Below are 25,499 nucleotides of genomic sequence, written 5' to 3'. Positions count from 1 at the left end.
ATGATGATAAATTAAAATGTTTACAAATAATTTACAATGCGAATAAATTGGATAACTTACACAATGCCATGGATGATTATAGTTTGAACTTTGTTCTCTGTTGAATATGTTTCATCGTTCAACTTCCTTTTCGATCGCTTCAGGAAACATTATCATTGTTTGAATATTGGACATAGGATTCCATTATTTGAGCCGGTGAACTAAAACCAAAATTAAAATATATATATATATAATTGTTTATGAACATGGTTAAAAAAAAAAAAAAAAAAAACTTACCCTTACAAAATTAAATTATTTTTGAAATAGTGAAAAAATAAATTTTTTTTTATCAATAAAAATGAAAATATCACCTACCAGGGTCATTACTTGAATTTGCCAGTTGCTTCTTAAACTCATTTGCGATTGTATCATCATTTATAGATTAATAGTGTAGTTCCATTATTGGTACAAATTGACTATTGAAAATTAGGAAGAAAAAAAAAAAAAAAATTAGAAAAAAAAACTTAAAGAAAAAGAAAAAAACTCACAAAATTAAAATATAGTTTACCTTGAATGGTCCATACTTAAATTTTCTTCTAGGTCTGGAAATTCTGTGTTTGATTTTTCCAGTTGATTCTCAAGTTCATCGGGCGAACGTTATATCATCATTTGAAAATTGATTGTGTACCGGTTGACTATTGAAAATTAGGAAGAAATAAAATATAATATTTAGAAAAAAAAAAGTTATACCTTATTAAAAAAGAAAACTCACAAAATTAAAATATTGCGTACCTTGAACAGTCAATACTTGAATTTATTTCTAGGTCTCGAAATTCTAAGTTTAACTCGTCTCGTTGCTTCTCAAACTCATTTACGAATATTGTATTTTCATACCTTATTAAAAAAGAAAACTCACAAAATTAAAATATTGCGTACCTTGAACAGTCAATACTTCAATTTATTTCTAGGTCTGGAAATTCTAAGTTTAACTCGTCTCGTTGCTTCTCAAACTCATTTACGAATATTGTATTTTCATAAGATTGATCATATAATTTCATCGTTTGTACTAGTGGACGGTTGAAAATTAAGAAATCAATTCGTCATCTGTCTCTCTATCCCGCGATTCGGAATAAACGGATTCATTGGACAACGCAAGAGTTGTAAAAACTAATATTCTTATTATAAACAATAATTAATTTATTAAAAATTAATTTAATATATAAATCTATTAAATAGATTCTAAATAATTAGAAAGACAAAATAAAAAAAGAAAAATCATAAGATTGATCATATAATTTCATCGTTTGTACTAGTGGACTGTTGAAAATTAAGAAATCAATTCGTCATCTGTCTCTCTATCCCGCGATTCGGAATAAACGGATTCATTGGACAACGCAAGAGTTGTAAAAACTAATATTCTTGTTATAAACAATAATTAATTTATTAAAAATTAATTTAATATATAAATCTATTAAATAGATTCTAAATAATTAGAAAGACAAAATAAAAAAAGAAAAAATAATAAATAAACTATGTTGTGTAACTTTTTTCCAAAAATGAACGGCTCTTTGAATCGCTGAATAATGAATGATCTTATAATGCCCTTTATTTAAATTTGATTCAAACTAATTAGATTTTCTGTAGTGGGTTCATTCCCATAAAATCTTGAATAAAAAGAAAAAGTATAGCACGATCAGATCACTCCCAAAAGTCCTTGTCATTTTATTTCCACGGCCTGGCCTAGTCAGTACCTAGCCGGGCTTTTTTTGTTCCAATGAATCGTAGATAAAATTATTGATTTTATTTGAAAACACAAAATGTTTTTGAAACAAAAAAATAGAAACAACAAGAATCATAAGAAGATTTATTATTTGTATCCTATGATACAGAAAAAGATGATATATACAATATTTTCGTCTTCGACAAAAGGTCAATTTATATACAATAATTGCATTGTAGCGGATATAGTTTAGTGGTAAAAGTGCAATTCGTTCTATTAATCCCTTAATAGTTAAGGGATCCTTCGAAATTATTAATATTCCCATCAAAAACTGAAGGAAAAAAATAACATTATTTAAAAAATATTATACCTATAATTTTTTTTTGTTATCAATGAAAATTAAAATGTTACCTACCCTTCAAAGTCATTGGTTGAATCTTTTTCTATGTCGCAATGTTCGGCATCTAATTCTTCCAGTTGCTTCTCAAACTTATTTGCTAACATTATATCATCATAATGTTCCGCATTTAATTCTTCTAGTTGGTTCTCAATCTCATTTGCAAACATTATATCATCAGAATCTTCCGCATTTAATTCTTCTAGTTGGTTCTCAAGCTCATTTGTGAACATTATATATTAGAATGTTCCGCATTTAATTCTTCTAGTTGCTCCTCAAGCTCATTTGCAAACATTATATCATCATATAATTCTATCATTTGTGCGGGTGGGCTGTAAAAATTTAAAAAATAATAATATTTATAAACAATGTTAAAAAATATATAACTTTGATCGATAAGAAATGATATGTACCATTTATTGACCCCATCCATGTAAAGCGCATCTGGGCCGGCTGGGCCATTAGAAACAAAGGGTGCTTGTATAGTTGATGAGGCCGTATTTTTTACCTTTTTCAATATTCTTTTTCGAATTAGACAAACTACATACGAATCATGTACAAACCCATTGGTTAGGACGGTAGGATCAAGTGTGTATTCATGCATTATCCAAGAACAATCGTCATCGTTAGCATTCACTCCTCCAGACGTCTCATAATGAAAACGTTTAATAGTACCGATGGGAGCATTGTTAGTAGAAGAAAATACTTTATGACCTTTGCTCTCACCACTCCAAGTGCCACCATTAAGACCGACCTTCCTAATGACACGAGATTTCTTCTTTTTCAGGGTTGTGAAAAAGTAGATGTCTTTATCCTCCATTCCTCCACATTGTTGCCATATCATAGCAGGTTCTTGTGAGTAAATATCGATCACAGGCAGCGCAATTGACGGAACTATGTCTCCAACAATCTTATGAAACAAATAATAGGTCAATAATTCTTCATCTGTGGGAGCGAAGTTGTAGCCGAACGGAAACATGCTTGAATCCATTGCAATGAAAGGAATCAAAACTACAACCAAAATTGAATTGAATTTAAAGAATTTTTTTTGGAGAGAATGATAAAAAAACAAGATGTATATATATTTCAATTTTGGTGGGAAATTTAAAAATAAAATGTAGTAGCTTATAAATTTACATTTAAGATCTACACAACTACAACTTTAAATTTAATGTAATAAATTCTTATAAAAATTTCGAACATATTTCTATTATTTCCGTAAAATACCGAATCAAAATTGTTAGGGGACAAAAAAAAAAAAAAAAAAAAAACTCTAACCTTAACATCTACCAATTGAAAAACAACTCAAAATAACGAAAAAAATTGAAACTCGAATGATCTAACCTTTTGAGAATTTGAATGGCATCGATGATGGTTTTAGGCTCTTCCTAGAAAGCTGAATTAATGAAAATGAATAAATGAAGGTAATGAAATTAATTTATAGGTTTTGAACAGTATCATTGAAACTTTCATGATCTAACCTTTAGAATTTGAATGGTATTGATGATGGTTTTAGGCTCTTCTAGAATGCTGAATTGGATTTGAATAATGAAAATGAATAAATGAAGGGAATGAAATTAATTTATAGGTTTTGAACGGTATCATTGAAACTTTCCTGATCTAACATTTTTAGAATTTGAATGGTATCGATGATGGTTTTAGACTATTCGTAGAACGCAAATAATGAAAATGAATAAATGAAGGGAATGAAATTAATTTATAGGTTTTGAACGGTATCAATAATAGTTTTGTGCTTAGTGAATTTCACCCTCTAAATAATATGAAAAATGAAAATGAATAAAGGAAGGTAATGAAATTAATTTATAGATTTTTAAAAATAGGAGAGAAGGAGATTTATTTACGGTTCAAATTATTTTTATTTAAAAAATTAACTACTTTCTCTAATATACCTAAATTATATTTTTTTTTGCTTTTTGTTTTATAATCTAATTTTACTAAAATACTAATTTAATATTTTTGACATAGACTTAATTAATTATAATATTATTGCTAATAATTATAATTATTATCAACTAACTTTTTCATACCAATTTAACCTAATTAATTTCAATCGGTCATGTGCCAATTTCTAAATTTTAATAATAATTAATATATATTACTGGAGCAGATACTAAAATTAAAGAATTAAAAAATTATTAAAATCTTAAAATTAAAAATTATTAAAATAATTGACATGAATTAGGAGATTAAAATCTACGATCCTACACTCAAATTAACTATTGTATATATATGTGTATGTAATTGTTTAGGAGTGTACATGGTTCGGGTTGGAAATTTTTTTTGACCCAACTCAAAAGTTCGGATTGGTTGGATCAACCCGAAACTTTTCACAACCCAACCCAACTCTCTGTTTTCGAATTGGGTTCGGGTTGGGTTCTAATTTTTTTTTAATTTTATTTATCTATAATTTATAATTATTCGGATACAATCTTAGATAAAATATATAAAAAGTTCATAAACAAACCCAAATCAATTTATTGACAAAATAATAATAATAATAATAGTAATAAATTTAATAAAAAAGAAAATGATAACCTATTAACATAGATCAACATTATCATCAAACTAAATACATATGGTATATAACAAAAATAAAAAATATATAAAAATATTTTAATTTAAATATACTTATTTATACGTTATTTTTAAATTATTGAAAAAATAAAAATGTATATAAATTACGATATAATAATGTTATAGATAGATAATAAATATATTATAATTTAGAATAATTTTAAAATTATATATATATATATAATTTATGAACTTTTGGAATAAATCACCATTAATGTTATTATACGTATAAAATGTATTAATAGTTATATGATATATAATTTATGAACATTTAGTATAAATCATAAGGGTATAAAATGTATTAATAGTTATATGATATATAATTTATTAACATTTAGTATAAATCATAATTAATATTATTATACTTATAAAATGTATTAATAGTTATATGTTAGTTTATTATAATGTTACAACAAATATATTATAATTTAGAATATGTTTAAAATTATATATATATATATATAATTTATGAACATTTACTAAATTAATGTTATTATAGGTATAAAATGTATTATAATGTTACGACAAATATAATAAATATATTATAATTTAAAATATGTTTTAAAATTATATATATTATATAATTTATGAAAATTTAGTATAAATCATCATTAATGATATTATATATAAAATGTATTATTTTTGGATTGGGTTCGGGTTGGATCCGAGTTGGGTTGTCAATTTTTTTTTAAAGTTTTATTTATCCATAATTTATAATTATTCGGATACATAGATAAAATATATAAAAAAATCACAAACAAATACAAATCAATTTATTGACAAAATAATAATAATAATAATAATAAATTTAATAAATAAAAACGAGCAAAAATGGTAATATATTAACATAGATCAACAATATCATAAAACTAAAGACAATTAAATACCAATATTTTTTAGAATGGGTTAAACTAACAAAAATACAAGGATAGATCATGAAATTAAATAAACAATAAAATGATTAGTTTAAGAGTATGGTATATAACAAAAATAAAAAATATATAAAAATATTTTAATTTAAATATGTTTATTTATACGTTTACTTTAAATTATTAAAAAAATAAATATATATCTAAATTATGATATAATAATGTTCCAACAAATAGATAATAAATATATTATAATTTAGAATTATATAGATATATATATATATAATTTATGAAAATTTAGTATAAATCCTAATTAATGTTATTATAGGTATAAAATGTATTAATAGTTATATGATATATAATTTATAAACATTTAGTATAAATCATAATTAATGTTATTATATGTATAAAATGTATTAATAGTTATATGATATATAATTTATAAACATTTAATATAAATCTTAATGTTATTATATGGATAAAATGTATTAATAGTTATATGTTAGTACATAGATAATAAATATATTATAATTTAGAATATGTTTCAAAATTATATATATATCTAATTTATGAATATTTAGTATAAATCATAATTAATGTTATTATATAGGTATAAAATATATTAATAGTTATATGTTAAAATGTACTAATATGTTAGTTTATTATAATACAAAAATAGATAATAAATATATTATAATTTAGAATATATTTTAAAATTATATATATATATATATAATTTATGAACATTTAGAATAAATCATAATTAATGTTAATAAAATGTATTAATAGTTATATGTTCATTTATTCAAAAGTGTTTTAAAAATAATATGAAATATTGAGTTATTTTTAAAATAGATATATATATATATATATATATATATATATAAAAGAATCTAAACAAAAAAAAATTAAAAATAATAAAATAATAAAATAATATTAAAAAAATTAAATAATATATTTTATATTTTTATTTGGTTGGATCAACCTGAAAATTTTCCCATAAACACGAAACTGAACCGATTCAGTTCGGTTTAGAAAAATAAACTCAACCCTACCTGAAATATTAATCTAATCCAATCCAACCTTTGGGTTGGTCCCAATTATCTGGTTGCCAGGTTGAATGTACACTCTTGTAATTGTTTATTTAAAAAAAATAATAATTAAAAATTGAATTTTCGAGTTAGGTGGTTGATGTTGTCTGGTTCTACCAATATTGAGTGCGGGGAAAAATCAATTATCAAAAAACTTTTCTTAATCTCCAAAACACCCTTACTCCAAATGCCTCTAATTGGATTCGTTAATTTCGTTTCCAAGGAGGCCATTTTGGTATTTCCAGCACATCCATTTTCCTATTTAATGCGTATGGTTATGAGATTTCTGTTCTGTATTTTTTTTAATTTTTTTTGTTGTCGTCCAAATCGTTCTCGTTTACGAAGATTCATGACACCCATTTTCGGACCCACCTCATCAAACCTCAAAATTTACAAATTTTTCCGTTGCCAGGAGGAAGACTCCAACAAGATTGAAGAATGTATGTTCTTTTAACTTTCAGCGGTCGAAATTTGCGGCAAGTTTCTTTTTCTTTCTTTCTTTGTTTTTTTCATCATCGCATGATCGGAATTAGGTTTGTTTGTTTGGATTTTCTTTTCATTTGTTAAAGCGTTTGTGTGTGTTGTTAGAACTTTGGAAATTTTGAGTTTCTTAATTCAATGCGTTTATGTTCAGTAATGATTCGTTCATGCAAAAGAATTTGATTTTTAGATTTCAGGTATTTGGTTGATTTGATTGGAAATTTAGAGTTTCTTAATTCAATGCGTTTATATTGTGAATTGAATGTAATGTAGTGAATTTTGTTGTTAGATTTGGTAGACTGGTGATTATAACAAAAGATTGAAAAGTATTCAAGTTGTGAAATTAGTTTCACAAGAACTGGAGGATATAAATTATGCCAGGTTTGATTGAAAGGAAACAAACGAAGGAACGTGAATTTCTAATCGAGCGTCCAAATGAACGTTGTTGGCAGAGTTGGCAGTCTCATTTCACAAGGAGTTTATTCGGTTGCCACACCGTTTCATCCCTTCGGTGGGGCAGTCGATATAATCGTTGTTCAGCAGCAGGATGGGAGTTTTCGCAGTGCGCCGTGGTATGTTCGATTTGGTAAATTTCAAGGCGTTTTAAAGGGTACGGAGAAGATCGTCCACATATCTGTCAATGGCATTGAAGCCAAGTTCCATATGTATCTTGATAACTCTGGTGAGGCTTATTTCATAAAGGAAGTAGAAACTGGTCAAGGAGATCAGGCTGATGGAGTTACAGATGATATGGTTAAGGATGGTGTCATTTTTGTAGACAGCAAGGATGACCATAATAAAAATTTCATTGTAACGGGTCGGCTGGAGCACAGTGTCTCGGATACTACAGTCATTCAGCTGCGAGATGAAGACAGTTCTATGGCGGTTGCTCGATTGGAGAAGGCAGAATCTGATGTTGAGCATAGATTCTATGATTTTCAGGATGAGCTGTCTTCTGTGGAGGATTTAGAGACTAATTCTAATCGATATGAGAATTTAGAGACTGAGAGTTGTGCCGAGTCACAGGGTACGGATTCGGAGGTTATCCTAGTGAGTGTCGATGGTCAAGTCCTGACTGCACCGATATTGGCAACTGAACAAAATACAGAAGATGTGCAGTTAAGTACACCTCAGTTCCATTTGGGTCCTGGGGAGGGGACTGAATTTTGTGAAGACGACGAGTTTACAGGCGAGGATGCTTGGGCAGCTGATTATATCAATCAGCTCAATACATCTACGGAAAACGCCACAATGGATAAAGTTGGTGGTTTGAGCAATGAGTCTAAGGGTAGTGCTGTTTCCCAAACTGAAGAAACCCGAGGAACTCGAGATGGCCGCATTAGAATAGAGAAAGCGATTTCTAAAGACTGTTTGGAGCTGTCGAAATTCGCCAAACTGGTTGGAAACACCGATTCTGAAAGTGTCATCTCTCCAGTGGAGGCTGAATATTTAGAAGAAAAATTAAACACGATTGTTCCATCGGTATCTAAAACCAATGGGGGGAGTGTTGTTGACTCCAGAGATAGAAATGGGACACGTTCAGGTAGTGATTCCGATAGCTCTGTTGTGAATATGACTCGAGAGGTACTTGTTAAAGCTGGTGGAACCGAGGAAAACGTGTTTGATGACAAACAGTTTGACACAATTGAGGGAATTGAAAGAATGGACAGCGGTTCGCAAGGGCCCGTTGCTGATGACGAGTGCAGTGTTAGAGAGCTGGAGATATTTCCAGCAGACGCTTTATGTGGAAGTACATATCATCATTCAACAAGTAATCATCTTTTCATTTAAATTTAATTACAAATTCTTCAACAGTACTTTGCCACAGACTATACATTCTCTGGTTACATGCAGGCTTCGAGATATCACTTTGCGGCCGTGAACTTCGTGCTGGTATGGGCTTGGTTGCTGCAGCCGAAGTCTTCGACGCACATCATGTGTCTGCAGAGGAATTTGAAAAGTCCGCTTCATCAATTACTAAAAATGGGAATCTAATTATCAGATATGGAGAAAGGTACATGTCGTGGGAAAAAGCCGCTCCTATAATACTGGGGATGGCTGCATTTGGAGTTGATTTAGCAGTGGATCCCAAAGATGCAATTTCTGTGGAACAGGATGACTCGTTGAGGCCTTGGGACGATGAATCTACTCCCACGTCCACTCCGGCAGGGCGAAGATGGAGGCTCTGGCATATTCCATTTAGAAGGATTAAAACGCTTGATCACAGTAACAGTAGCTCATCGAATGAGGAGATTTTTGTCGATTCCGAATGTACATTACAGAACTCACTAGGAGAACAAAGTCCAAGGGTGCCGAACCGCATCAATGAGCCTTCTAAGAGACAGCTTGTGAGGACAAATGTTCCAACAACTGAGCAGATAGCATCTTTGAATCTGAAAGAGGGCCAAAACATGATAGCTTTCACTTTTTCAACTCGGGTTCTAGGGACGCAAAAGGTTTCGGTCTAGACTCATGATATGGATATTATAAGCACGTTATTGTGTTTTTTTATATGTTAATGCTAAAATTATTTTTAACAGGTCGACGCTCACATTTACCTATGGAAATGGAATGCAAGAATTGTGATTTCTGATGTTGATGGGACTATTACCAAGTGAGCCTTCTTTACTCTTAAATATATGTTAGCCTACTCCGCTTAAATCCAAGTTTCAAAACTACCTTTAGAGTAGAAATCTATTAGAACGTTGGATGAAAATTTGGACCTAACACGACCACACCCATTCCAGGTCCTAATTTCTAATGTCGATATGGCTCTTGTTGTGGTTTGTTGGTCATTTGTAATGATCCTTGGATAATATAACTCATCTTGAATCATATTTTTCAGGTCTGATGTATTAGGTCAATTCATGCCTTTGGTCGGGAAGGATTGGACGCAATCTGGCGTGGCTAGACTATTTACCGCAATAAAGGTATGTCGATTCTTCCATAGTTGTGTTTCCTAGAAGATTCAATTTCCATGGTTGATGAAGCTTTTGTGTTACTCAGGAGAATGGTTATCAGCTGCTATTTCTCAGTGCACGGGCCATTGTTCAGGCGTATCTTACCCGAAGTTTCTTACTCAACCTAAAACAGGTTTCGTTGATATAAATTGGTAGTGACTGCTTCGTTTTGATCGAAAAATTGACCTTGGCCAGACCAGCTACCTTAGAGTTTTGATTTTTATCATCATGATCTCTCATTATTTGCACTGATGGTCTTTTATTTTTTATTTTTATGTTGACAAAGGAAAGTATGAATTTGATAAATAGTTCTTGTATGCTGCAGGATGGAAAAGCTTTACCAAATGGACCGATCGTTATCTCACCCGATGGACTATTTCCTTCTTTATTTCGAGAAGGTGATATCTTTTTATGCGTAAAATTTCATGATCATTAGTTTTAATGAAGGTTAGAACTTGATACGTTTGGAAACATTGACACTAGTTTGAGCAAAGTGGTTGTGAGATCCCTCATTGGTGGGGAGGAAAACAAAACATTCTTTATAAGAGTGTGAAAATCTCTCAATAGTAGACGCATTTTTAAAGCCTTGAGGGGAATCTCAAAAGGGAAAGCCTAAAGAGGACAATATCTGCTAGCGGTGAGCTTGGGCTATTACAAATGGTATCAGAGCCAGACATTGGGGGGTGTGCCAGCGAGGACGTTGGGCCTCCAAGGGGGTGGATTGTGAGATCCCACGTTGGTTGGAGAGGGAAACGAATCATTCGTTATAAAGGTGTGGAAACCTCTCCCTAGTAGACACGTTTTAAAACTTGAGGGGAAGTCCAAAAGGGAAAGCCCAAAGAGGACAATATCGACTAGCGGTGGGCTTGGTCTGTTGAGCTAACATTTCGTAAGAAGCTTAGCCAAGGTTGTATGTCAGTGTAGTCGAAGTCTAAGAAATTCCGCGCACGCACCAAGTTTTATTCAATTCTATCATTGATTTTTGCTTTTCTTTGTATCTACATATTACAATTGACTTTGGGTTTCGTTTATCTATGGCAGTAATAAGAAGAGCACCCCATGAATTCAAAATTGCCTGTTTAGAGGTAAAAATGCAAAATTGAGCATCTGATCTTCATCATTATCCTGATGGGTAGAATGTTTTCCTTATTTTTTGCCTGGCGATAAACAAATACAGGATATTAAGAAGCTTTTCCCTCCCGACTACAATCCGTTTTATGCGGGGTTTGGCAATAGAGACACAGATGAGCTAAGCTATCGAAAAGTCGGGATTCCGAAAGGAAAGATATTCATAATCAACCCCAAGGTATCCAAGTATCCATTTTTTATCAACCCTTTTCGCCATACTTTATCGAGTAGCAATTTGGCATTCACTTTGCAAACTTTGCATCTGTTTCCAGGGAGAAGTCGCCATTAGTCATCGAATTGACGTGAAGTCTTACACGTCTTTGCACACACTTGTTAACGATATGTTTCCGCCAACCTCGCTGGTCGAGCAGGTAATGAATGTAGAATCCTTAAAGCCATGTCCAAGCAGCCTGAGAAAATACGACTTACAAATATCCGAATACTGGTTTCGTTAAGGCTAACACTGTCGTTATCATTTTGCATCCATGCAGGAAGATTATAACGCGTGGAATTTTTGGAAAGTGCCATTGCCTGAGATTGATTTGTAGTCGTTGCACAGAGAAAAAGATCAGTTTCGATGTACGAAAAAGACGAAATTCTTCACATTTTCACTGGTTTCTTCCTCAAGTAATTTTGACACAGAGGCACAGGAGCATTGTTTGAAGCTGTAGCTATTTGGGTGGATCAAGCGAAGCTCCTGTGTGGAATAAAAGTAAAGATGTTAGTTGAATTTTATCTCTTAATCTTGTCTTCTTTTGCTTCCTTTTTGGTTATATTACATTCAGATGCACTTAAATTCATTAATTTATGTTCTTGCTTACCATGATTTGAGGTTCTTTAATCAAATGAAGAAAAGAAAAGAAAAGAAATGTTGTCATATACTAAAAAGTAAAACCGGGCACGAGACTAAACGGTGCCATGTTCGTTCTCCTTCCCCACCCGACTCCCACGAACAAAAAAGGAAAAAAGAAGAAAAAAAAAAAACAAAACTTAACTTGAAATTTAATGCTCTGTCAATTTAGCTCCCAACATAGGGACCAAATTAAAACCACCCCAAATGGCAGCTCTCTCTCCCTCACAATCAAAAACCTCCTTTAGGCATATGGGCTGGCTTTTAAGTTGCAGACAAGCCTATGGATGCTTCTAGTAATGAGAAAAAAATAACATTGAAAGACACAGCTGAAAGACTCAGCTGAAAGAGACAGCTGCTGGCTCTGTCCTGTTGAAATTTACCCATAAGATCATACACTTAACCCAAACTACGTAACGTCCAAAGTCTTCGATACATCCTTATCCTCTCCAAAACCATGTTCTCCAACCTTCTCCTTTAGCTCTATGAAATTCGTAATTATCAATGGAAATTTGCTGAGAAAATCCACGACACTGTCGATGTCTTCGTCTAGTTGGAGATTATTAACCAGTCTCTGTTAACATCAGTGGTAGCCGTTGCATAAAATTTTCTTCTTCTTCTTCTTTTCTTTTTCCCCTTCTTTCAAACAGACCAAAAGTAGCTTTTATTTCCAATACAAACTAAAGTCAGCATACTGGAGAAGATTGGCATTCTCCTAAAAAGGATGGACCTTAATACTTTTCTCTCGTTTCTTTCGAGCCAAACAAGCCATAGTACATAATGAAGTCGGCATACTAGCGAACTCGGGTTTCACTTGACACAAACCCGTGGCTCAGAGGCATGTGTTAGAGAGTTTCTAAGGTCTGTAATTGTTGAGAAGTTACATTACTCAACAATCTTGTAGATGTTTAGAAACTGTCGTAGGAGCTGTGTTTTTTTTTTATTTAAGATTGGGTTTACATGGGTTAGACTTCAATTTTTATCAAAGTCATGTGTTGGAAAATTTAATGCACACATATAATGTTAGACATGTTCTTTTGCAAGTTGGACATCTGTCCAAAAGTTTGTCTGGACGAATCCGTGTTTGACATGGACGCTCGATGCAAGCTGCATCTAAGAACTTTTTTACACCACTTGATTCACTAATCTACAAGGAAATTAACAAGAACTTATTTAATATCGACTTTTTTTCTTCTTTTAATTTAGTTTACAATCAAACCATGATTGTCTTGTGTTCTAATTCCTCCTTAAAAGGCTGCTAATCATGGTTGACTTCCAGGTCGGGAGTTTTGACTTCCAACCTCACATATTGTGAACTAAAACAAAATTCCTTCTTGAAGAGCCATCAAGCAACATGGCCTATAGTTCGACCCTTCTTTCAAAGTTGAATCCACCCCCAACGTATCTCTCTCTAGATTTAAGACGGTGGGTGTAACAGCTCAAGCTCACTACTAATAAATATTGTCCGCTTTGGTCCGTTACGTATTGTCGTCAACCTCACGATTCTAAAACGTGTCTATCAGGGAAAGGTTTCTACACCCTTATAAGGAAGGTTTCGTTCTCCTCTTCAACCGACGTGAGATCTCACAATCCGCCCCCTCTGGGGGCCCAGCATCCTCGCTGGCACACCGCCTAGTGTATCGTTGTGAGCCTCATGGTTTTAAAATGCGTCTACTAGGGAGAAGTTTCCACATCCTTATAAGGAATGTTTGTTCTTTTCTCCAACTGATTTGGGATCTCATAGTGGGGCCGCAAAAAGCGTACTTTCTTTCAGTTGGAAGTAAGTCTTGTCAACATACTGCCTGTTATCAGTTTGTCAAAAGAACAGTTCATAAAATTTCCAGTTGTTAGATAATGCTGAGAAAAAGAATATAGTACACATGAAAACATCTGGTATGAATACCTTAGTTTATCCAGAAATGCCCATGTAAGTACACAGCATTCCCGTTTTGCAGTATATCGAGTCGTTATCGACTTTCTCTTTTTTCGAGCACTGTTTTAAAAGCTAACGCGGGCTGTTACTTTCTTTTGGAATTTGCTGCTAAATACAGCAACATTGTCAACATCCTAACGTTGTGGGAGATACTCATGCCGTGTGTTCTTTTATCATTCAAGTAACAGACAAGAGTAGTTGGTTGAATAAGATAGGTCATTTGTTGGTGTTCCCTTGGATTTTTTCCTCTTTTCCAGACCTTTTGCACATTGCTTCTTATGTCTCAATCTCTACTCCAATTTCCCTCACCCTTTTCTTCTGTTCTTCTTTTCTCTTTTGAACATATCTATTCCGGGAAGTGTTTAACTTCTGTCCTTTTGCCTTTTAAGGTTGAGTGGGGACTCATATGGTTGGAAAATTATTACTTTCTTAGTGTAACCGTCCAAGTCTACCGCTAGCAGATATTGTCCTCTTTGAGCTTTCCCTCAAGGTTTTTTAAAACACGTCTGTTAGGGAGGGGTTTCCACACCCTTATAAAGAATGTTTCGTTCTCCTCCCCAGTCGATGTGGGATCTCACAATCCACCTCTCTTCGGGGCCCAGCATCTTCGTTGGCACTCGTTCCCTTCTCCAATTGATGTGGGACCCCCCAATTCACCCCCCTTGAGACCCAGCGTCCTTGCTGGCACACCGTCTTGTGCCCACCCCCTTCAAGGCTCAGCCTTCTTGCTGGCACATCGCCCTTCGAGGCTCAGCCTTCTCGCTGGCACCTGGTGTTTGGCTCTGATACCATTTGTAACAGCTCAAGCCCACCGCAATCAGATATTGTCCTCTTTGGGCTTTTCATTTCGGGCTTCCCCTCTAAGTTTTTTTAAACGCGTATGCTAAAGAGAGGTTTCTACACCCTTATAAAGAATGCTTCGTTCTCCTCCCCCAACCGACGTGAGATCTCACACTTATCCACTGAACAAAAAATGAGAGGAACTTCACCATTATTGCCTTAAAACACTCATGAAATAGGGTGCAAAAGATTTCACAACGATGTATGTGCTCGTTGGTCGTTCTTGTTGGACTTCTAGATCAAACAGGTTTCTAAACTTGAACATCTTCCCATCTGATTGAGCCGTCTTTCAGTTACTGCTCAAACCTTCCATAGACTTCCATATCTCGTGGAGTTCTGCAGTTTGTGCTATCTATTCTAATTTACAAACAGCTTTTCATCTTTACAGACTTCCTTAATTCAATCATAGATTTGAGCAATGAGATGAGTTTGATGGAGGACCACACTCATGTCAAATGTTCCTCCTCGCTGTCGAATTCTCTCTCTATTTCTTCCTCCTCTCACATGGTATATAAGCATCACGATCCTCGTCTTGGAAGTATTCAAAATATCTAAGGTTCAGTATCTTGAGACACTGAATGGTTATCACTATAAATTCAGACCATCTTCATTCCAAAGAGCATCACTTCGTCCACACTTTTCCTTTGTAAGTTTGGTGAAAAAAGGAAGCAAAGGAAGAGATGGCCATTGGACAATTCTCTTGTAACTACACAGAGGATTACATAGAAATGGATATAAGTTCCTCTTCCAATTTCCATTATTCTCTGAACTCTCCGCCTCAACCGAGAGAGTTTGAGTTCCAAATGAATGCAGTTTCTCTTGGAAGAGAAACCGCCATTTCCCCGGCCGACGAGCTTTTCTACAAGGGAAAGCTTCTTCCCCTTCATCTCCCTCCTCGAATTCAAATGGTCCAAAAACTCATTCAAAACTCCAACGCTCACCATGAAACCAAACCTTGCTTTGAAGAAAACTTCCAAATCTCCTTCATCTCGACCTCCTCCGTGTCGTCTGCTAATGCAAGTATTTATACCCCTCATAAGTCCTTTAATTTTTTGCCTGCCGAGTCGTGCAGGTTCAGTTTTGAGCTAAAACCCGTTGACCATTGGACAAATGCTGAAATGGGAGGCTGCCAAGAGCTTAAACAGAATAGGCAGTCCTCTTTGTTTCGTACGCTTAAGGCCTCACGAGCATACATCCGGTCCCTCTTCAATAAGTCTGCCTGTACAGACGAGTCCTGCGCAAAACTAGCGGAAAATAGGCCAAAAAGAAAAGAATTCGGCTCTAGAAGAGACCATGTTACAGCTACATTAGTTGACAAAGACAGAGTTAGAAGACAGAGGAGAGCCTCATTCTCTGCAAGTAAACCTTCCTGTCCATCCTCCGTATCTTCCTCCGGTTCTTCCTCGTTATCGTCTTCTTCCTCTTTGAGCTCGTCAAACGGGATGTTTGATCCACAAGTACTTCAGAGATGCAACAGCGCAAGCTCGGAGATGGCACGTTCCATCGAAGGAGCTATAGCTCACTGTAAGCATTCTCATTTTGTATAATTTCACTCGAGGAAAACCCAAACCAATGCTGAAGAACTGTTTCTATGCTCTGCAAGAACCACAAACTGATGGCAATGAGAGTTTAAAAAAAAGGCAAGAGAGAAAGAACTACGCGAAGGATTAAAGCTTGGAACTATATAGTTTGTTTTCTGGATGTAATGATGTTGTTTTATAGCTAGCAGTTGCTGTAAGTAAAAGTTCTTTAGTCCTGTCAGTCAATGATATCTTCTTTGGCTGATGTTGTTTGTCATGAACCGATGAACTGAGCTCTTATTCTCTCTATTCTTTGTAATGTAGATCCAAAGTATGGTTGCTGCAATGTACTTATCAATATATGATCATGATCATCTGTATTTGCCTTCACCCATTTGATTCAGTTCTGATTTCAAAACCTTCTTAGCTGGGTGCCTTGTTCATTCGTCTCGTCATTACTCGTTTAATCTAGATTCTACATAGAGCGTAGGAAAGAACACGAGAGGAATCTTATCAGGTTCATTGGCAGGATGTTCCTACATGTAAGGACTTAAAACAAATCGAAAAATCAAAATAGCCACGAGATTAAGATCGTTGGTAAGAACAGAACACTTAGAATGGCATAAGAACTTCGTGTTGGATGCCAAGAACTCCGATACTCGGTTATATCAGAAGCATACCATGAGGGTATTACAACCTGTGTAAAGAAGCATCAAGTTTTGAAGGACTATATACAGTTCTTATTGGTTCATTTGGAATCATAACTTAAGTTAGTGCAAGTTCTATAGACTCGGAAACAAGAACAAATCATGGAAGGATGTCTCGATCTTTCTCGTTTCTTGAAGAACCTCGAACAAATTCAAGTTAAAACTCGGATTGAATCCAATGTTTTTGACAAACCCTTTTGATCATTTTGAAGATAAAGAAGGAATTGGATGTCCCATGAGCCAATGGGGCCATTGATAAAGCTAAAACATGTGAAAATTGCTCTAAGAAACAAAGGCAAAACTTATTAATGAGTGAAAGAAATTGACAAATAAGAAGCCTCAAGATATTTCCTTCTTCTTCATCATCATCATCTTTTCGACTAACAAAGACTTCAAGGAGAGATACTTTCTTCCCCTTTTTTTGCCCCTTTTGCCCCTTTTCCCTACCACTTTTCCCCATTATTCCTTTTTTTTTCCATCGGGTTTATTGAACAAATCTAAAAGGTCCATGTGCTCGTGTTGGCACGTAAATAAAATATCTTTCGAGAGGTTACATGATTTGCATATGTAACCGTCTAACCCCACCGCTAATAAATATGATCCTCTTTGGTTTTCTCTGATGGGTTTTTCCTCAAGATTTTTAAAACATAGTCTACTAGGAAAAAATTCACACCCTTATAAAACAAAATGCTTGGTTGGGATCCTACCCATAATGTTCTAATCCATAATTTTTTTTTCTCGTCTAATTATATTTTTAACTAAATTTGAAAATATCAAAAGGGGTAATAATAATAATAATTAATTAATAATTGAAGTAATAATAATAATAATTAATTAATAATTGAAGTGTGAAAGTGCAAAAAATAAATAAAAATAAAAATTTAAAGGAACTCATTATTATGTTCCTAAGATATTTATTTGTGGAGTCCTACAAAGTCCACTTTATTCCTATTTTGCATAACTTTTCTTGCAAAAGAAACTAAAAAGGGAATTATAGTACAATTTTATTTTTTTTCTCCTTGGCCTTTTTGCTCTCACTTTTTTTTAAATATATATATATATATATATATATATATATATATATATATATATATATATATATATATAATTCCCCTTTTTTTTATTAATAATGTAAAAATATTAGAGTGCCGTAAAAGTTTGAAATAAGTATTTTTTTTATTAAGAAAATGATCATATGAAACAATCTTTTAATTTGTTTTATATTTATTAGTCAATATCATAAGCATAATTTCCAACTTGTACTAATAATTAGTTTTTGAAATTAAATGGAATAAAATATTATTAAGTAAAATTGTATTTTTAAATATTATTAAATAAAACAATAAAAGAGTCATATGAAAATGATGTTTTTGTATTGTGAATGTTTATATAATTACCAAATTTATTTGGCATTAATTTTTTAAGTTTCGAGTTAAATAATTAAAATTTATTAGTGATCAATTTATTAATAAATTTCTTTTTTTATATATAAAATGTAGTAATTAAATTACATCATGTGATAGATAAATAAAAATATAAAAAAAAAGGAAAAAAAAAATAGTATCAAAGATATTATTTGCAATAATAGATTGAAAATCTTTTTAGAGGATAATTAAAATTGGATATATATATATATATATATATATATATATATATTAATTTAACATATTATATTCTTAGCTGGATGGAAGTAGGGGCAATGGAGTGATATCGTGGTGTACGGATTTGGATGTCTTAGGGAAACGACAAGCAAGTCGTTATCTTTTGGAGCTGTCGTTATCCAAAATATTTATCGTTCCGCAAAACACCCGGAGCCGTACGGGAATTCTCCTTCCCACTTGTATTTTAATATTTCACTTGACTTTCACAAGCTTTGACTTATATACATGTCTTAAATTTATTTTTTTATTTTTACTTATCTTAATTAATTTAAATTTGTATTTTCCAATGTGATGATTTATCAGGTTACAATAATATGTCTTTTGATATCAGGATTTATAATATTTATAAATAATGTTATTTATTGTCGATGTATCAAAGACGTTTAGAATTCTACGTATTATATTTCTTTTATTTAGCTTAATAAACGTAGACGAGGGATTATAGCTTTAATTTTTTTTTAAATAATGAGTGTTCAAAAAATTTATTCATTAATAAGTATGAAATAATAGAATTAATTTTATCTTAGGCCATAAATTTATTATTATTTTTTAAAATTAATAGTGTGTCAGTAAATAATAAAGAGGTAGAGGTGAGAATTGAATTGGGTCCAACTAAGTCTAAACTTATTTTTTAGTATTATGTTTGCAATCACTTTCTTAGTTGTTTTTGTAATATTTTATAAGTATTCTACACAATTATTTATATATTTATAATAATATACGATCATGAAATACAAACTAACCAACATATAATGATTAAATTCATGGTGCATTCGAATATTTTTGTTACTCTTTAACTTCGATCAATACATTTTTATTTGTATAGTGAGTATATTCAAAATTCGAGTATAGTTTAGTAGATAAATGTTGATGACTCGATTCCTTCGTACCGATCCATAATCAAAATAAAAAATACTAAATCATATCTAAATTTTGAGTTTTTGATAAAAAATAATATATTTAATTTCTTTTATTAAATTAAAACATTAAAAAAAATTAGCTAACTTAAATACATCAAAATTGAAATTACGGACCAGACGAAAAACACATTAAAGGTTAGGGACCATATATCTAACTGAAAGAAATTATGTGCGTCTGAAATCTGAAGGCGGATGAAAAAAGTTGTTACATACAAAAAGCAGAAAGAGATGGAAAACAAAAAGTCTTGCGTAACCAGTTTATTGAAACTTTATGATCAAAATGTCAAAACGTACTAAATCCGTATTATTTACTGTTACAGCTTTCACAGGCATATCCAAAATTCGGGAAACACAAAGGTGAAAAGTTGAAAAAAAAAAAATTAAAAAAACGCGGCAATTCTCAGCGGAAGGGCCGATTAACGGGCCCCCGGTTCCCGCCGGTGAGAGGAGGAGGTGGACGACGGCGACGAAGTGGAAACGCTCGCCCAATCTGACGGTTCAAAATAAAGATCTGAAAGGTAGTTACCGATATCTTCCGGGGAGAATCTGATGTACGGCTTTTCAATAGCACCGGCGTAAGCTTTCTGCGCTCTGTAAAATTCTCCATAGAACGAAACGAGCTTCCTACCGATTGATAGTTTAACTTCGTCTCGAAGCTTTGGATCAGGAATGAAGCAGGATTTCTGTTTCCGATGAGTTTCTTGGAATGCCATATTGAAGTTCCTGAAGATTTCTTTGACTTCCTCTTGTGAAAATTTCTCGGTTGGATTCTCCGGCAAGGAATCAAAGACTCTGCCCCAAGCCAATGCCTCGTATTTGGCTGCAAATTGCCTTACTTTGGCCTCGTGCTTCGCGATCCACTCGTCGCCGAGAAGATAATGAAGATTCGACGATCGGACTTTAGAGACGATGTGTTGAAGATTGTTAGCGAGGAATAGATACGAGAGTGAAACGTCTTTGTATCGTTTCGCTTTGCTGTCGAGTTTGCAGAGTAGGACTAGAATTAACCATCCCATTCGCAAAGAGATTGCAGAAGCCGTTGGAGAGTCGTCGGAGTCTGAACTGCCAAAGAAAATTTGTTCCAGAGAGGACTTGTCTTGCGGAATCCAATCGGCGAAAATATCCGTCAAAACGTTGCCGTAATCGGCGAGGAAAGTGAGGTAGTTCATTGAGAGAAGCGTTAAAGAATGAACACCTCCGCCAGCGACCGGCGATTTGGATGAATTTTTCTGAATTGAGAATTCGAGATCCATTACTATGGCACGGACTAACTCGCCAAGCTTCGCGAGTGAGGTCAGAACTTGAGATCGAACTACAGATGAGGACTCAGACGAGAAAATCGATTCGATCTCCGGCCAATTTTCGGCGATTGATGAGTACATATCAAGAACACGGAACATTTTTTCCGGAGATTTTTTACTCTTAGCTACAAGTTCAGGGAATCCAAACAGAAGCAGAGCGCCTTCTCTGGATATATCAGCAAAACAGGATTCTCTAATCGATTCAGACGAGGAAAAAACGTTGTCGCAGAGAATTCGTTCGCCGACGAACAGCGTTCTAATTGCTAGTTTAATTGCATCCAACCAGTTCTTGATTTTAAGATCAAGCACCTCCCAATCCATCTTGTTGATTCGCGAAGGGCTCAATTTCTCAAGACCGAGGCGGTACACACCTTCATCGATAATCGATTTTCGAATCACTTTATACATATTAACGCACTCTTTAGCGTATCCCGATGAGATCATGCACTCAGCTATGGTTCGTAAATCCTCCATAACGATGGAAGAAACTTGCTCAACTTCAGCGATCGAATCGCCTACGACTTGGACTTCATCGTCTAGGGTTCCGTCATCGTCGAAATCAGCGGAAGTGCTCGATCTGGTGGAGCAGCGGGAGGATCGAGCCGAAACAGATTCCGGATCGAGATGAGCGCGGTTCATGGAGAGAATCTGATAAAACTCCTTCTGAAGCCTTTTCATTGCGATTTCCATCAAACCTTGAGCGTAAACAAGCCTATCGGAAGCGAAACCGGAATCTTCCGAAACCATCAGATGCATCGCTTTTTGAAGATCATTCACGCGCTTAATGAACTGCATGGCTTCGTTTCTGTCTTCATAAAACATCGAAGTAACTTTCGCATAAGTTGAAGAATCCGGATTCCATTTCATCACAAACGCCGCCGCAGATTCGATGCTCTGTTCGATCATCGCATCGTTGAAGCTCCGCCGAGGAGTCAAGGCCGGAGATCTCGACGGCGACGAGATCGAATACCTAGAAATGGAATTCGACGGCGACGAGAACTGGAAAAGGAGACTCCTCATTCCTTTTCTCGGCATTTTTCAATCTCTGGATCTGAAAGACGAAGCAGTTTCGGGTTCTGATTTTGTGCACTATTTTTCCGTTTCTAGGATAATGGTGCACCGGGGCTATGCATTGCTTTTATAGGCAAAACAGTACGGCGCCGTTCAGAGGATAAACGACGGCAACGAAAAACCTTAAGACTTTTATGATTTTTATAAAAACACGCCACGTGTATTGACCCGAGAGTTGCGCGTTTTGTAGCTCTTGCCTCGTCGTTTTGGACGGCGACTACCAAGTGCTATTCTGAAACCTCATCTCCTTTGGCTCATACGACGTCGAATCAATCCCGTCCATTTAATAACGCTTCATTTCCTATTTCTTATTTTTCGTTTTTCAGTTAAATTATTTCCAGGGGTATATTCGACCATCTGCATCTAAGTGAGTCATCATTAGAGCTATATTCGAATTCACCTTTCTAAATTTGTTCAAATACTTACAAATATTTAATAATTTTTTTATGAGTAATTATACTTAGTAAATAATAATCGAAACTTTTTTTAATAATTCAATTAAACTTCTAGGTAATTTTTTATAAAGTTCGAGATTAGATATAAAATTGAAAGCTTAATCACCACTTATATACTTTAAAGTTTAAGTATTTATTAAACACGAATATAATAAAAACAATTTTTAAAAAATATTAGAGCGTATAACCTTAGCTATCAAACGAAACGATTGGTGTTAATTGTTTGAAAATGATACGATTGGTGGTAATGTAAGAGGGTAATAAGGTAATTTCAAATCGACATAGCTATCAAAATAAATTTGGTGGTTATTTCTCATTGATGATGAAAGAAAAATTCAGACTTAATTTCTTTTAAGGGAAAAAGCTGAATAATTTTCTTTGATGTGATTTATATTGTTGAATCAATCCAATTTGGACACATTTATTAAACTTGGGGCATAATTGTAAGTTTCTATTAAATAGGGAAAAAAATCAAATAATATCAATTTAAATAATTTGGTTCACACACCAAAAAAGAATGTAATATACCTTGTTTTCAAATTATTATTATTGTTATTATTTAGTTTTATATATTTTATTAGATATTAAAAAGACTTTTTTGGACTAGACTAATTTTTATAAAACAGTTTTCTTAGAGGGCAAGCTTTGTAATTTTCAATTACAATATAAACTCATTTTTAAAGTATTTTTTTCAGCTAATTTAGGAAGAAAAATAACAACTTTATACAAAATCCTCGAAACCACAGCTTTTAATTTTAGTTTTGCTTCTATATTGCTCGTAAACATTAATATATTAATGAGACAATTTCACGTAAATAACAATGCATGGCTGTCCCATTTTATAACCATTTAAATTAATGGACTTTAGGGCAATTAAGACATATTAGTGAATTAATTTTTGAAAAGGTAAAATTAAACTCAAAACAATTAATTCAAAGAACACGTAGGTTTTAGGTGGCAAGTGGATATGGTGTAAATTTAATTTAATTAATTTTTTTAACTATATATTTTCATTATTTGAATAATTAATAATAATAATATTATTAAAACAAGTTGGTATGGTCAATAATTGATAATTGTTGAAGTTGAACGTTATTTCAAAAGTCAATAACACTTCCGTCCAAAATTTTCAACCAAATTTATTGGAAATGTTGGTGGACGAAAACTTCCCAATTGTACGGTCATTAAATTATTAAAATAATTCATGTGGCACCATAAAATAAATTTAAATAAAATATTAACTTTTCATTTTCAAGATATATATTTTAATTTTTTATCTCTTCAATTTTGATATTTGTGTTTATTTATTTTTTTTCTTTTCTTGTTATTGTAGTTTTTTTTTAAAGATAATTAGTTATTAAATTTCAAAATCATCCAACTTTTGTTGTTATATATATAAACTTTACAATTTACTTTCCTTTTGTTTATATATATAATATATATAAAGTTCGGTGCTTTAAAAATTTAATAATTAATTTTGTGACTTTAAGATTCAATGACTCCTCAAATAAATAAATAATTAACGTATTGTATCATGTTTTTGGTAATTAATGAATTTAAAATTTTAATAATAGAAATACAATTGACTTTTTCTTATTAAAAAAAAAGGTTAAAAAATAAAGAAGAAATTGGACAATATGCGTAGGCACTTATTGACTAAGAATAATTAGGCTAAATTTATGGGGTTTCGTAAAAAAAAAAATATTAAAAAAAATTGACTTTTTTTTAGATCTGTTGACATTAACATTCACATTAGGTTAATTTTATATCTTAATGCAAAATTAAATTTTTATTTTTTAATTTGAATTTTTGTATAATTAATAGACTATTAGGTAAACTATCATCTCAATGTTGGGTTAATAAAATCAGTAGGAGTCATACCCATAATTAAATATATAACTTTTTATTTTCGTTCAATATTTAAGTGGTGCATTTTTTTTTTTAAATTTCATGATTTATTAGCAACTATATAATAAAATTATGTACATCAAATTATTTATATTATTTGGCGTAATTATATATCATATAGTTCTTCTATCGATATAAAATAACTTTTATAAGTGAATATGGTTATATGTTCATGATTTTGATTTGATAACGTTATAATAAGACAAATTATTAAAAGACAAAAAAAATATTTTTTTTTTCTTATCAATTTATTCATATATTATTATAATATATAAATTCTACACATTTATTTAAAAAAAAACCATGTGACAACTTGCAATTTTTTTAAAATTTAATGGAATATTTCACTATCTTTGAGACTTTTTTTTTTTTATAATTTTAATTTTATAAAAGAGAAAATGCACACCGTGACATTTGAGCATATATTTGGAGTAATATTATAAAATAACTGAAATTTCAAACTTTTTAATTGAAAAAATATATTTAATATACAATATGATATATTAATATCGGGAATTATATAATTTTTAAAATGAAATAAAATAGCCGCGGGGGCTGAGAGGGTCAAAATTGTCAATTGGTGGCAGCCGTACATTTCTTACACAAGGGAACGGGAGATTTCGGTTGCACAAAAATTCGTACATGATAAGGATGATTAGGCAATTTTGTAAAGGTGTTCTCATTTATTTAAGCAGCATCACCTACACGTGTACGTTTCCACGCCAATTATCTATTTGATTAATTAATTTTTTATATTTTATTTTGCAATTTTTTTTTTTTAATTCATAAAAGACAAAAATACAAGCTATTGAAATTTGAGTTGAATTATGTAATTTCTAGTAGGAATCAGAGATTAAATGAAATTATTAATAACATTAAATTTATTTTATAACTAAATTAATGGTATTTTGTTGGACGTACAAGCCAATCAAGAAATTAATTAGAATAAAAGTTTATCAAATTATGATTTATTTAAAAATTTATAGGATTTTTATCTTTATTATTTCTACCTAAAATTCAGACATTTAAATATAGATATTGACATTTAGTTTTATTTAATTCTAATCCATTAACTATTAGTTCATGACAAACGAAAAGTTAAAATCAAAACATG

General features: G+C 32.3%; 3 protein-coding genes across 6 annotated transcripts; 2 read left to right on the top strand and 1 right to left on the bottom strand.

Annotated features, from left to right (window-relative positions):
- The first annotated feature begins 6,831 nt into the window (after window positions 1-6,831).
- Window positions 6,832-12,056, top strand: LOC111482168 (phosphatidate phosphatase PAH1-like). 4 transcript variants are annotated; one of them, XM_023127844.1, is made up of 12 exons: window positions 6,851-6,886; window positions 7,286-7,328; window positions 7,421-8,902; window positions 8,986-9,587; window positions 9,672-9,745; window positions 9,977-10,061; window positions 10,138-10,224; window positions 10,417-10,489; window positions 11,133-11,176; window positions 11,269-11,397; window positions 11,492-11,590; window positions 11,711-12,056. In XM_023127844.1, the coding sequence occupies exons 3-12, from the start codon at window positions 7,567-7,569 to the stop codon at window positions 11,765-11,767; spliced, it is 2,586 nt and encodes an 861-aa protein (XP_022983612.1). In that variant the 5' UTR covers window positions 6,851-6,886; window positions 7,286-7,328; window positions 7,421-7,566; the 3' UTR covers window positions 11,768-12,056. The 4 variants fall into 4 exon arrangements, with proteins under 4 accessions (XP_022983614.1, XP_022983612.1, XP_022983611.1 ...); XM_023127843.1 differs by lacking the exon at window positions 6,851-6,886 and adding an exon at window positions 6,941-7,091; XM_023127846.1 differs by lacking the exon at window positions 7,286-7,328 and having other exon boundaries at window positions 6,832-6,886.
- Window positions 12,057-15,324: 3,268 nt separating this feature from the next.
- On the top strand, window positions 15,325-16,594 carry LOC111482000 (probable membrane-associated kinase regulator 4). The gene has a single exon (XM_023127626.1). The coding sequence runs from the start codon at window positions 15,523-15,525 to the stop codon at window positions 16,387-16,389; it is 867 nt and encodes a 288-aa protein (XP_022983394.1). The 5' UTR covers window positions 15,325-15,522; the 3' UTR covers window positions 16,390-16,594.
- A 3,287-nt stretch (window positions 16,595-19,881) lies between these two features.
- LOC111482388 (exocyst complex component EXO70H1-like) lies at window positions 19,882-22,070 on the bottom strand. Its single transcript, XM_023128139.1, has one exon. The coding sequence runs from the start codon at window positions 21,984-21,986 to the stop codon at window positions 20,067-20,069; it is 1,920 nt and encodes a 639-aa protein (XP_022983907.1). The 5' UTR covers window positions 21,987-22,070; the 3' UTR covers window positions 19,882-20,066.
- Window positions 22,071-25,499: the final 3,429 nt, after the last annotated feature.

The sequence above is a fragment of the Cucurbita maxima genome, unplaced genomic scaffold (genome assembly GCF_002738345.1).
Source record: "Cucurbita maxima cultivar Rimu unplaced genomic scaffold, Cmax_1.0 Cma_Scf00007, whole genome shotgun sequence".
NCBI lineage: Eukaryota > Viridiplantae > Streptophyta > Magnoliopsida > Cucurbitales > Cucurbitaceae > Cucurbita > Cucurbita maxima.
This window is presented reverse-complemented; position numbering and strand designations above follow the sequence as displayed.

Bases quoted from the DNA above. Each gene is read 5' to 3' on its own strand.
- LOC111482168 (XM_023127846.1), top strand. From the start codon at position 7,567: ATGAACGTTGTTGGCAGAGTTGGCAGTCTCATTTCACAAGGAGTTTAT. The intron at 8,903-8,985 runs GTAATCATCTTT...GGTTACATGCAG, and splicing joins TACATATCATCATTCAACAA to GCTTCGAGATATCACTTTGC. The intron at 11,177-11,268 runs GTAAAAATGCAA...AAACAAATACAG, and splicing joins TCAAAATTGCCTGTTTAGAG to GATATTAAGAAGCTTTTCCC.
- LOC111482000 (XM_023127626.1), top strand. From the start codon at position 15,523: ATGGCCATTGGACAATTCTCTTGTAACTACACAGAGGATTACATAGAA.
- LOC111482388 (XM_023128139.1), bottom strand. From the start codon at position 21,986: ATGCCGAGAAAAGGAATGAGGAGTCTCCTTTTCCAGTTCTCGTCGCCG.